Source organism: Ascaphus truei, chromosome 18 (genome assembly GCF_040206685.1).
Source record: "Ascaphus truei isolate aAscTru1 chromosome 18, aAscTru1.hap1, whole genome shotgun sequence".
Classification (NCBI taxonomy): Eukaryota; Metazoa; Chordata; class Amphibia; order Anura; family Ascaphidae; genus Ascaphus; species Ascaphus truei.
The window spans coordinates 21,786,063-21,800,226 of NC_134500.1; the positions used below are offsets into that span (position 1 = coordinate 21,786,063).

The 14,164-nt window shown below is 46.3% G+C and overlaps 1 protein-coding gene across 1 annotated transcript in view; it reads right to left on the minus strand.

The window, feature by feature from the left end:
- Positions 1-1,885: 1,885 nt before the first annotated feature.
- The window catches only part of LOC142469024 (threonine--tRNA ligase 2, cytoplasmic-like), a 40,708-nt gene continuing 28,429 nt past the window's right edge, over positions 1,886-14,164 (minus strand). Inside the window, exons 12-19 of the mRNA XM_075575838.1 lie at positions 13,009-13,171; positions 12,003-12,140; positions 11,839-11,916; positions 11,600-11,700; positions 6,686-6,790; positions 3,554-3,626; positions 3,250-3,364; positions 1,886-2,133 (exon numbers count right to left, since the gene is read on the minus strand). Of these exons, the coding sequence (XP_075431953.1) occupies positions 1,985-2,133; positions 3,250-3,364; positions 3,554-3,626; positions 6,686-6,790; positions 11,600-11,700; positions 11,839-11,916; positions 12,003-12,140; positions 13,009-13,171 (922 nt within the window). The 3' untranslated portion in view covers positions 1,886-1,984. The remainder of the gene's footprint in view (positions 2,134-3,249; positions 3,365-3,553; positions 3,627-6,685; positions 6,791-11,599; positions 11,701-11,838; positions 11,917-12,002; positions 12,141-13,008; positions 13,172-14,164) is intronic.

Sequence of the window (14,164 nt, forward strand, 5' to 3'; positions counted from 1 at the left end):
TCCAAGCCTCGGTCCGCTCCCAGATCCCACCCACCGCTTCTTCCAATCAAAAGCAGCCTGCTTCCGGCCCCGCCCCTTTCCTGCTGATCAGTGCAGAAGTCTCAGTGATGTTAGAGCAGTATGTGTAGTAATGCCAGTGCGTGGGGCACAGGGAGTGCGTGGTGCTGGGAGTGTTCAGCTACTGTAGCTGTGATACAATGAAGTAGTGGTTTTTTTTTCTTCTTTATTCACGTTATATTAAAGTCTAGCCATTAAAATATGTGTAAATATTGTAACATGAAGAGGGGTTTATTTTCCTGATAATGCTTCCCTTAACAAAGCTGCAGTTCCCATATGACATCTCATAAGAGTGACCTTAAATATGATGTGCCCTTTTAGGCTGTGCTTATAATGACGGCGACGTGACCTATGACGTCGCCATTGCGATAGTTGCAATTCACGTTTAGGCGATGTCGCTGGCTACAAGGCCAGTGACATAATAAAAGGGGAAAGCAGAGGGACGGAGAAGCTCTCTGTTTGGCCACAAGGGGAGACCGTCGCCAAAAAAATCAAATAACAGTGACTACCAAATTTTTGGTAGCGCTGTCGCTTGGTTGCGCCGTCACCGTCGCGTGCACTATAAGCGCCGACAATGCATTTATTTTGACGCGACGTTGCCGTCACTATAAGCGCAGCCTTAAAAGCAGATTACCAACCCTAAAATATGTTTTTTCCCAGCTCATCGATTTATATTTGACAAATTAATGGAGGCCTAAGGCTCTGCTTGAATTTTTTATTTGTGGTGGTTACCACCTGAAGACTTGGTTCCCTTGGAGATGATCCATGGGGCCTCAACCCCACCAGTTCCCAGGATAATAGTTTTATCCACTGGGTAGGAATACTTGCCCGGTGGACACAATCGCTCAATTGCCACCTCTCTCGTGCACAGGCTTCATTAGCTTCTGTATCTGTTTGCATTTATTCTTATTTAGTATTACATAGTTACATAGATTATTATTAGATGAGGCTAAAAAAAAAAGACATACGTCTATCAAGTTCAACCTGTGCTATGTTGGTATGTTATTGTGTTTATGTAATTGGTCATTCTGTTCCCCCATTGTACTGCGCTGTGGAATGTTGGTGCTTTATCAATAAACGATAATAATATGGCTGTTGGTACAGGATCGCTCCAGTGGCCAATAGAAAGTTGCAATATCATTAGATGGCGGTGTCACAACTTTCCTATGGTGACCCTTCGGTCATATTTCTATTTTTTTTTGTCTCACAGCGACAGAAAAATGAAAATTAGGGAACCACAGATTTCAGATGATCCTTGGAATGCAATGATACATTGCCACAATTCACAAATGGAGGATTTTGGCATACAATCCGAGGATTCAGGAATCCATTGGAGGGTTTTGGCATACAACCCGAGGATTCAGGAATCCATTGGAGGGTTTTGGCATACAATCCGAGGATTCGGGAATCCATTGGAGGATTTTGGCATACAATCTGAGGATTCGGGAATCCATTGGAGGATTTTGGCATACAATCCAAGGAATCGGGAGTCCATTGGAGGATTTTGGCATACAATCCAAGGAATCGGGAATCCATTGGAGGATTTTGGCATACAATCCGAGGATTCGGGAATCTGTTGTAGGATTCTTACAAATCCTCCAACGGATTGCTGAATCTGGATTCTACAAATCCATCAACAGATTGTATCCAGTGGCGGATTTTTATTAATTTGCACGGATTTAAACTGGAAACAATCAGTCTACTGATTTTACACCGCGGAACGGATTTTGAATGGAAAGCTCTGGAGATTCCGGTAAACGGATTTTGACAGTTTCGTCCATCTCGGACTACAAGCAAACCACAAACTTGTGTATTAAACTCTGACACCTTAACTGCCGATATTGTATTTATTGGCAGTTTAACCATTTTCCAGATTGCTTCATGCATGACAATTCGTTAGCTTTGTTCCTATTCAGCATGTTCCTCCTCAGAACTCCTCTTCCGCATTCTTACAGTGAGACTTCTTAAGGCGTAGGAGTTTTGCTATAGCAGAGGCCACAGAAACCTCTCCGTGCACCTTGTTATCTCTTGTCCGCACATTGACTGCGTTGCCTGCCTTTTCTTTCTCGCCTACCACTGTAAGAACAAGTAATAATGGGTTAATAAGAAGAAACGCCTAAAATAGGATTGTATTAGTAAATAAGGGGAGGGTTTGTTTTAATCTAACACAGGGGCGGCCAAATCCAGTTCTCAAGGGCCACCAGCAGATCAGGTTTTTGGGATATCCCTGCTGCAGCACAGGTGGCTCAATCAGTCCCCGCTTCAGCACAGGTGGCTCAATCAGTCCCTGCTACAGTACAGGTGGCTCAATCAGTCTCTGCTTCAGCACAGGTGGCTCAAACAGTCCCTGCTTCAGCACAGGTGGCTCAATCAGTCCCTGCTTCAGCACAGGTGGCTCAGTCTTTGACTGAGCCGCTGATTGAGCCACCAGTGCTGAAGCAGGGATATCCTGAAAGCCTGACCTGTTGGTAGCTTTTGAGGACTGGAGGTGGTTCCCCCTGTGTTAAGGTGTATACCAGTTATGGGGTTTCTGGCTGAACTTGATGCCAATGCAGAAAAAGGATCAGTGAGAAAAAAAAAATCTATATCTACAACATTGTGACTGACACAATGGGAATTGCAGGAAATGTTACCATCGAAATAACTCATATTAATCAAAATTCTGTTCTTCAATAAACATCCCTCTCATTTTTTTCAAACAAAATGATGAACAAATTGGTGTTTTTTTCCCCTGGTCTAAATAGGCACAGCTGATCTTCATTCTAAGATTTGCTAAAAAGTAAAACCTCTACAGCAGTTGCTCCTGGTTGCTTAACACTTTGAATGATGCAGTGGCCGTGGCTGCACATTGCGAGCGTGAGATGCTAGAGGTGAACGAGGGAAACGTATTCCACATGGAGAATACATTGTTGTTAACGGTGCAGTTCCCCTCGCTCGTTTATTTGGTAGTCATTGAATCTTATTTTTTCCCCGTTTTTAGATTCGGAAAATCAAACAGCACAGACAGCGGTAATTTAAGTTTTTTGTTTTAACCACATCTATCATAGCTGTCGCCTCACTTAACCACCCTTGTAATCCACACATTACAGGGCAAGGGGTTACTTTCTTTTTAAGTAGATATTAATTTAAAAAAAAACACTAGCGTGAGAAAGAAAAAAAGGACATTCCAACATGTTGATGCTGTATAGTTACCCAAAATGAAATTGCATTGAGCCAGCTGTGCATTTCGGATCTTCTTGTTCAATGTGCAGCTGTGGTCCAAGTCCACCTCGGCCATGAACCCGGCCTCGTAGAAGTCCTTGCACACCTAAAACAGAAAGGCCACAGGCTTGTGAGCAAGAAGACTGCTTAATCATTCGTTTGTCTTGCTCGGTGCTACTGATAAGAGACAGTGTACGTTAGGTGGGGTGACCCCAGAAGGCACATAATAAGGCCAAGATGAAAGTGCAGGACATGCTATTTTAGATGATGCCATGTGGAATAACACTGCATATACCTGTTGAGCATACGCCTCACAGCTTGGTCCTATGGGGACGATCATGACCTGACGAGGTGAAAGCCAGAATGGCCTGGTGAAAGAGAGACATAAAACACATGTAATTATAAAGCACTTAAGTATAATTATGTAATGACCAGTCCTAATAGCAGTACAGTAATTATAATGACCAGTCCTAAAAGCAGTATAGTAATTAAAGACCGGTCCTAATAGCTGTATAGTAATTATAATGCATACAGAACACCTACAAGCTCATATTGAACCCCCAAAATACCCACAACATATATATAAGCAGTGTTCGACAAAGCTATACATTTGCTCGCCCCGGGCGAGTGGATTTAACCCCCGGGCGAGTAAATATTGGCCCAAGCAGCACACGTTTGGTACTAGGTGGCGAGTAGATTTTTTTGTGTGGCAAGTAGATTTTTTGGTGATTTGTCAACCACTGTATATAAGCATATAAGTTTCACAGAGGAGTGCTACTGAGCAACCTCCTACCTAATTGAAGCTCACTCCCTCCAACATTTAAATGGTTAAAAGCTCACTCCATGGCATCTCCCACTATCAGAGGAACTTGCCTGCTTACAGTGCGATTGTGACAAATCTATTACAGAGTGCTTTTCCTGGTAATGTACAGGTTAATAAAAGCTTTAATCAGACTTAGAACTTTTGCAACTAATATTGACAGATTTATTATAAATCATTCTTCCTGGCAATGCACAGGTTATTAAGAATTTATATTAGTGTAGGGACCCATGAAACGTGGTCTGCCGTGCAGTTGGCTCAAGGGCTTACAACAATTTGGCCAAAATGTTAAACTAAATGACCATTTTATTTATTAGTTATTTATACATGTATATTTAGGCACTGTACTGTATATAAGTTTTTCTGGATGTGCACTGAGCTTTGTCTGTGTTTTATGTTATGTCTCTGGTTTTAAATAGTAATTATAATGACCAATCCTAATAGCAGTATAGTAATTATAATGACCAGTCCTAATAGCAGTATAGTAATTATCAGTGGTCGACAAATCACCAAAAAATCTACTCGCCGAACAAAAAAATCTACTCGCCACCTAGTACCAAACGTGTGCTGCCTGGGCCAATAGGAGCTCGCCACGATGTTAAATCCACTCGCCCGGGGCGTGCAAAAGTATAGGTTTGTCGAACACTGGTAATTATAATGACCAGTCCTAACAGTAGAGTAGTAATAATAATAATGACCAATTCTAATAGCAGCATAGTAATGGTAGTGACCAATTCTAATTGTTTTTTCTCTCTTTGCTTATATAGCCCTGACAGTGTACGCAGCGCTGCACATAGAATTTTTGACGGCACAATGAGTCCGTGCCCCGTATAAAACTTACAACCTAATTTTGGTGCAGGGAGTGACTTGTACAATGTCAATGACACGGACATTCGACCCGGGCCACCACACAAAGGCAGCGACGTTACCATTGAGCTCCTCCTTCAGCAAGGTTAGGATCATGTACTGTAAGGACGAATCCTAATAGCCACGTACAATTTGCTTCTGAACGATTGTTGTAACATTGGTTTACTTTTAAGTTCTAGTAAAGTTACAATGAAACTGCACAGGCCCATAATGTGTCTATTTAAAGCAGCAACCACTTCTCCCTCCCCCCCCAACATAATCCGCAGACCTCACCTCCTGCTTCAAAGTTATTTAAAGTAGCAATTCCTCCTCTGACCCCCCCCCCCTTTTTTTTTTACATGGATGGGAAGCAGGGCGTACCCAGAGCAGAGTCACATGCATTTCAGCCTTGGATCCCGATTCCAGAGAAATCTACCGGGAACGGTAGCACCGGTATTTCCTCTTATTTAAACCCTGCGCGTTCCGCGGGCCAACAGTAATCCACAACGGGCAACGTTGCGGCTGACTTCAAACTTCATTTTGTTTCCCCTGGGCAGCGAGTAAGTGTGTCTAGAACTAGGGGGGTGTCATGAGAAAATAAAGCGTTTCGAGTTCTGGCCTCTGAAGTAGGGGAAACCGCTCCTTTAAAATGTGATGCCCCATTAACTTTGTGATTTTACGTCTCTATGAATTATTTGCTCATTATGCTTTTCCGTTATGCCACTTTTTGTTCAGTATAATTAGCCATTTGTTTGGCATTCTATTTCGGGAATTGCAATATAACGTGGCATACATGTGAAGCCGCAGTCTTACTGTAAGAGATCTATTCTTCCTATTCCAAAGCGGTTTTTAATTTTAAAATCTGGGGCGCCGTTTAGGACAGGGGTCCTCAACTTCAGTCCTCAAGGCCCTCCAACAGGTCAGGTTTTCAGGATATCCCGGCTTCAGCACAGGTGGCACAATCAGCGGCTCAGTCAATGACTGAGCCATCTGTGCTGAAGCTGGATATCCTGAAAACCTGACCTGTTGGAAGGGCCTTGAGGACTGGAGTTGAGGACCCCTGGTTTAGGAGACACAATCATTTGAAATGTTTAAAGTCCGGGAGGTTAAAATGAATCTCTCCCCAAAGCCGTCTAAATGTTGCCATGTAACAGAGGATAGGGATAACTACAAGCATCATTTTGAACACCAAAAAAAAAAATTTCTTAAAAATGCCTTATGGTTTTCTTTTTTTGTGACGTGTGATCCGTCCTTATTTGTAGATCTATGTATCATCTACTTAGATTGTAAGCTATTTGGGGCAGGTCTATCTCTTGCCTTATGTTGTCATTTACCTGTTGCACTTATTCCAAGTGTTTGTCATTGATTGACCTTGTAATGTAAAGCGCTGTGGGGAGGAGCGGCTCAGTGAGTAAAGACACTCACTCTGTAAAAAATGACACCAAGTTTGAAGCTCCCCGTGACTTTGGGTGTCACTTTCATGTCTCGGGCATAAAAAAAACATAGATTGTAAGCTCATCTGGGCAGGGACTGTGTCTGTAAATATTCCTATGTGCTGCGTACCGCTCACTATACTGTAATTGTGAAGCGCGTTGTGTCCCATTGGGAGAAAAGCGCTATATGAAAGTTATTTTTATATTATTACATTGTTGGCGCTATATAAAAACAATTATACATACATATGGGACGTTGCTAATTCAAGACAGCCCCCACATTCAATTCTGAAGGAAGTGTGAAGAAGAAATAGGCGATTCTGCATACCACTTTCCGCCATAGTTTTCACAGAGAATTGCTATCATCCTCTCCACGGAGCCCAGGATCGCCCGATGAATGATAACCGGTCTTTTCTTATCATCGCCATCCTTGCTGTAAATACAAAACGAAAGGAGTCACGACCCGCTGCTCACAGTTCAGCATCAAAGCTCAGTTATATAGACTCAGACCAAAGACAAGTGAGCAAAGTCTGCCTCCTTATAATAAACATTATTGTATACTAATTAAGCGCACAAGTAATATTTCTGCACCTATACAGAAGCAGATAGTACCATATTAAAATTTGACACATCTTTTAAAGTGAAGTCCCACTCAACATATACTAATTGCAACACCGTGAAAGCACTCAGCAAAGTAACACCTTCTTTACCATTTAGATGCATACACGATTGCAAATGAAGACATAAAAAGTCTATATGCAATATCCAATAAGTATGTTCGGAGACAAGACTTAAAATACAGATGGAATACCTCAGTAATTAAAGTTCTGAGATCAGGGCCTCGTTATAGAACAGAATTTACAAGAGCTCAATATGGCAAGTTTTAGGAAACCTCCAAAGAATGTGATGAGGAAGAACAAAAAAGCATAATATAAAAGAATTCAATATAAAAAAAAATAAATAGACTATTGGACTACAGAAGTATTATATACAGTGCTCGACAAACCCGGTCGCCCACTCGCCAGGCGCGAACGGAAATTGGCCGGTGGCCAGCTACTTTTTTCCCCTGCTCTGCGCAATTTTTTTTTTTTTTTTAAATAAATACAAATATCCTCCTGGCTGATTGGCCAATTGGTCGTGACGCGGAATGGAGCCCTTCTCTGCAGGGGTAAGTAATGGCTGCTCCCTGTCTCCTGCCCACGCTTCCCCCCTCATCCCCTCCAGTCTCCGCTCCTGTCGGGCAGGAGATGACAGCAGGGGATTTCCCCCCCCTCCCCGGGGATTTCCCCCCCCCTCCCCTGTCCCGCATGCCCTCCGGTTCCGCTCCTGTCCCTGTGGCTGCACGCGCGGGGCAGGAGATGACAGCGGGCGATGTCTCCCCCCCCTCCCCTGTCCCGCTTGCCCTCCGGTTCCGCTCCTGTCCCTGTGGCTGCACGCGCGGGGCAGGAGATGACAGCAGGGGATTTCTCCCTCCCCCCCTCCCCTGTCCCGCTTGCCCTCCGGTTCCGCTCCTGTCCCTGTGGCTGCACGCGCGGGGCAGGAGATGACAGCGGGCGATGTTCCCCCCTCCGGTCCCGGTTGCCCTACGATCCCCGCTTTCCCCCAGTGCCCGTGGCTGCTCCCGATGCCAGCAGGGGTGTTCCCCTCGGTCCCCGTGGCTGTCTCCGCTCCCCCCCTCCCACAAATGTAAAAATAAATAAATAAAAAAATATCCTCCTGGCTGATTGGCCAATTGGCCGTGACGTGGAATGGAGCCCTTCTCTGCAGGGGTAAGTAATGGCTGCTCCTCGCGCGCTCGGTCCCTGTCTCCTGCTCGCGCTTCCTCCCTCATCCCCTCAATCTCCGCTCCTGTCCCTGTGGCTGTGGCTGCTCGCGCGGGGCAGGAGATGACAGCGGGGGATTTCCACCCTGTGCCGCGTGTGCTCCGGTCCAGCTCCTGTCCCCGTGGCTGCACGCCCGGGGCAGGAGATGATAGAGGGGAATGTGTGTCCCCCCCCCCCCCCCCCCCCGAACCCGCTTCCCCTCTGGTCTCTGCTCCTGACCCCGTGGCTGCTCGCGCGGGGCAGGCTATGACAGCAGGGGATTTCCCCCCCTCCGGTTCCGCTCCTGTGGCTGCACGCGCGGGGCAGGGGTGTTCCCCTCGGTCCCCGTGGCAGGGGTGTTCCCCTCGGTCCCCGTGGCTGTCTCCACTCCCCCCTGACCCCCCCCCCCCAACGAGAGAGAGAGTGTGAGTGTGTGTGTGTGTGTGTGTATGAGAGAGAGAGAGTGGTGTGTGTGTGTGTGTGTGTGTGTGTGTGTGTGTGTGTGTGTGTGTGTGTGTGTGTGTGAACGTGTAGGACACCAGAGGTAGTCATCCCCCCAATCAGTCAGTCATCCCCCCACCTCACCCACTCAGTCAGTCATCCCCCCACCCCACCCTGTCAGTCAGTCATCCCCCCACCCCACCCTGTCAGTCAGTCATCCCCCCACCCCACCCTGTCAGTCAGTCATCCCCCCACCCCACCCAGTCAGTCATCCCCCACCCCACCCAGTCAGTCAGTCATCCCCCCACCCCACCCAGTCAGTCAGTCAGTCCCCCCCCACCCAGTCAGTCAGTCCCCCCCCACCCAGTCAGTCACTCCCCCACCCCACCCAGTCACTCCCCCCCACCCAGTCAGTCAAAAGTCAGTCATCCCACCCCCCTGCCCCCTGCCCAGTCACCCCACCCAGTCAGACAGTCAGTAATCCCCACCCAGTCAGACAGTCAGTAATCCCCACCCAGTCACAGTCAGTAATCCCCACCCAGTCAGACACCCCGTCACCCCACCACCCCACATCACCCCACCCAGTCACCCCATCCAATCACACAATCCCCACACCCAGTCACCCCATCCCCACACAGTCACCCCATCCCCACACCATCACCCCTCCCCACACCCAGTCACCCCATCCCCACACCCAGTCACCCCATCCCCACACCCAGTCACCCCATCCCCCCACAGTGACCCTCTCTCCGTCTCTCACCCTCTCTCCGTCTCTCACCCTCTCTCTCTCGGTTTCTCCCTCTCTCGGTTTCTCCCTCACTCTCTCTCACCCTCTCTCCGTCTCTCTCTCACCCTCTCTCTCTCACCCTCTCTCCGTCTCTCACCCTCTCTCTCTCACCCTCTCTCCGTCTCTCTCTCACCCTCTCCCCGTCTCTCTCACCCTCTCTCTCACCCTTTCTCCGTCTCTCTCACCCTCTCTCCGTCTCTCTCACCCTCTCTCTCCGTCTCTCTCACCCTCTCTCTCCGTCTCTCTCACCCTCTCTCTCCGTCTCTCTCACCCTCTTTCTCCGTCTCTCTCACCCTCACTCTCCGTCTCTCTCACCCTCACTCTCCGTCTCTCTCACCCTCTCTCTCCGTCTCTCTCACCCTCTCTCTCCGTCTCTCTCACCCTCTCTCTCCGTCTCTCTCACCCTCTCTCTCCGTCTGTCTCACCCTCTCTCTCCGTCTGTCTCACCCTCTCTCTCTGTCTCACCCTCTCTCTGTCTCACCCTCTCTCTGTCTCACAATCTGGATCTGGATGTATGTATATTTTATTTACCCTGTATATCTTAACTGCCCTATACTACACCGAAATAACCTATACTGCTTTCATCCAGATCTGACTCAAGCTTCACACGGAAGACATCGGAACCCCCTCTAACCCAGAAGACAGGTAGGGAACACCTCCCCTCCAATGTATAACATTGCGGAAATGAGGTACCTGGACATTGAGGGTCTGCGGATCAGGTAAGATCCCAGGTGGGATTGCTGCTTTAAATATTGTGAAGCAGGGGCATCCAGGCACTAGTTAAGGGGTTCAGGAAACTAGTCATTCACATCTGGCTTTTTTTTCTAGATTCGACATTTATACACACACACACACACACACACACACACACACACACACACACACACACACGGACTAATTGTAGTATAATGTAATACAATAAATAAACTTATGTCAAAAACGAATGTTCTTACTAGGAATTGATTACATTTATTTCATTTATGTTTTTTTTAAAATGCGGGGCTGGGGGCGGGATTGGAGGCGGGGTTGGGGGCGGGACTAGAGGCGGGGTTGGGGCGGGACTAGGTGGCGAGTAGATTTTTTGGTTCGGCGAGTAGATTTTTGGGTGATTTGTCAAGCACTGATTATATATATATAATTTTTTTATTGTAGAAAAAATTACTATGTACAGCATTGCGTATGCTGGCAGTGTACACAGCGCTGTATATAGAATTTTGCAGGCACAAGGAGTCCCTTTGCCGTAGAACTGACAATCTAATTCTGGTGCCTGAGGCATAGGGAGACCGAATGCCTTGGCCAACCAAAGTCATACAAACTCTAATATAATTAGTAGGTTTTTATTTTCGACATAATCAAAACTTCAGCATCAGATAGGTAACAAAAAACAAAACAAAAGCCTTATTGCTTTCTTTGGGAATTTTCTGTTGGATTAATCAGCTGCAATGTGTTGTTATGCTGCAGTGTGTTCCAGGACCCTCCAGCAGTGAAGCGGTTAATGCACCAGATGAAGCACTCCTGTGCGAAACGTGTTGAGGTCGTCACATTACGCTCTTACGTCATCACGCACACAGGTCGGAACCTCTTGGTCAGCTGCGAGCGGCGCAGCTGCTTGTTGGTGTGAGCAGAGGATTCTCCCTTCTGGCGTCTGTGCACGCGGCGCATCAGCGGCGCATCAGCTGTTGAGCAATCATTTTGTCATCTCCTCCTCCCGAGTGCTGCGAGTGAACGTCCGGGGACCCGGTTCGCTGGGCCCCATCTGTAGACCATCTTTGGACTTGTTTTGCACTCACCTGGGACTACGAGAAGCTTGCTTTTAATTACACCTCATGGGAGTTTGCTATATGTGTTTGTGTCTCCAAAACACCTGTTTTTCAATTCACTCCGGTGCGCTGTGCCTCTCTTTTCATTATATATATATATATATATATATATATATATATATATAGACATATGGAGACCAGGGGATCCTGATAGCCAAAAAGAGACAGCACACTGCAGGTATGGTATCAAAAAAGTGTATTCAGTAACACAAGGCCGGCGGCCTTGTGTTACTGAATACACTTTTTTGATACCATACCTGCAGTGTGCTGTCTCTTTTTGGCTATCAGGATCCCCTGGTCTCCATATGTCTACATACTCTCTATGGGACAAGCATCTGCCTCCTGCAACAAAACCGTGAGTGCTAATCTCCATGACAAAAAATCCCACTTACCTCACATATGTCATATTAAACCGAATCGGTAGCTGGAAATCAAGCTGTATTGTGGCACATTGATGGTACCTGCCTATGGCATCTCGGATCTTTATATCAATCTGAAATAAAAAATAAAGAAAGGTGGTATCTGTACTATTTTAAACCTTTGCTGCCAACAACACGGTACACAGCAGTCGGATGCTGGACGCTCTTGCAACAGAGGGGTTAATGTACAAACAAAAAATTGTTTTACTGACCTTTGGACCATAAAAAGCTCCATCTCCTGGGTTTAGCTTCCACGGTTCTCCAAATTCATTTAAACTGCTTTCCAGTTGCTGCAGATATACAGAACAAGGGGTTTGACACGGTTCAAAACAAATTAGATCTAAAAATGGTAATAGCCGGCATATTTCAGAATGACCTTTTCAGCTTGGTCCCAAATGTCTATTTCTCCGAGGTAATTCTCAGGCCTGGTTGAAAGGAAGAGTTGGAAAGTGAAGCCAAACACGGCATATACCGACTGCAAGAACTGCAGACATCCCTTCATCTCCTGCTCGATCTGAAAGGGACAATGCTCAAATTGACAGGAGTACAGACACAGGATCACAAGCATAGAGCTTCTCATAGCCCAGGGGTGGGCAACTCCAGTCCTAAAGGACCACCAAGTCCGGATTTCAGGATATCCCTGCTTCAGCACAGGTGGCTCAATCAGTGGCTCAGTCGAACCACCTGTACTGAAGCAGGGATATCCTGAAAACCAGACCTGTTGGTGGCCCTTGAGGACAGGATTGCACACCCCTCTCATAGTTCATAGACCCGCTAGTAACAAATATCTATCTATATCCAGTTGTTAGGATGGGGTGCTGAGATACTACCCAATAGAACTGAACTAGTGTGTAATTAGAAATGTAGCTACATGTCCGATGGGCCTTTCTATTAAATATTGCGATATCATTTGTGACATAAAGCAAAAAAGAAGACAGATATGCTATGGCAGTCACAGTTAGAAGGGGTACATGTTTCATTCTTCTTCTGCAGAGAATAAGTGTGATCCATAGTTAAGCTCAGTCATTAGATAATGATGCCATGTAAGTCTGATAGTACTCCTGCCTTAAAATGAAATGTCAATGAACAACGCTCAGTAACGGTTAGCAAACTTAGTAGGATATGAATACGTGCTGGATATTGGTGCACTTGAAGAAGAGACCTGTGAGGGTTTATAAACCTCTGTACACTATAATTTCTTCTTTGAAGGACTAATGTTGGTCACATTTAAGGTAACACAACCTTCAAGGAACCAACTATGACTATTAGAAAATGCACATACAGTCTCATGCCCTAATGAGTGTTCCACCTGCTTTCTAGACCTGTAATGTAAATCTGCATATTTAATTGCTACTTGAACAGATCCAGAGTTTATATTTTACCTGCTCCATAGTGCAAAAAATATGGGCGTCATCCTGTTGAAAGCGCCTTACTCTGGTCAAGCCACTTAAAGTCCCCGACAGCTCGTTACGGTGAAGGACACCAAAATCGGCATATCGCAAGGGCAATTCTCTCCAGGACCGAGGACGATGACCAAACATCAGACTGTCAGGGGACACATAAAGGAATTACCATGCAGGAAATACCGTGTAATATGAAGGGTACATCCTTTACGTAACAGGCTCAGTTTACACCTGCACACGTTTAATTCAGGCTCTGCTTGCAAAGCAATGCGCATGAAGATCCTCCAGCACAGAGATGGTCAGCAATACACAACTAACAAGGCTTGATATAATTAGTACTCAGACAGGTGAGAAAACGTAAAAATGTACATCTCTGTGAGGATTCTCAACCACCAACATGCATGATTCTCCGAGTTCGCTGGGTGCAACAAGATGGCCACCACAACAGGAAGTTAGCCTTTTTGGTATTAGTGATTGTTTGCCTACGCCTTTTTATTTATTGGGGTCTAGGCCATTATATGGCCACCATTTGAGCACAGTCCTTGCAAGTGCAAAGTACTCCTCGATTGAGTATGCTCTCGTTTGTGATTCGGACTGATCTTCTGTGCAAGACCTCAGCCCAGTCTACTGATCACCCCATGGAAACGTACCCAGATTACTCTTGCCTGACGCCTACCTATGACCTCGGAACCGGACCAGTCCATCCAGGACCCAGATTCCAGACCAAGGGTCGGTCTTATACTCCCCACCTCTGCCCTTCTGGTCTGTCTGTTGGACGGTAACTAGCAACGTAACAATCTCACAGTAATGTTTGATCCACAAAGGGGCTGTCATCAGGATCTATTTCCAATGCTTTATTGCATCTGTACACTGTATAAAGGTACTATTAAAAACTGTGGGAGATTACCTTTTTCATTGCCACCTTGGACAGAGGTAGAAAAAAGGGGGGTCCTCCGGCGCGTTGCTCTGCTTGTGGCTCCACGGCGTTTAAAGCATATAAGTGAGGGAGAGAAGAGAGGGGACCACAATAAGGGACCAACACAGTGATTATACACAGCTCTTCGTTTGATTAGGGAGGGGGGGAGGGAGTGGGGGTGTTAGGAGATCAATGGAGATTAAAAGGTAATGCTGAATG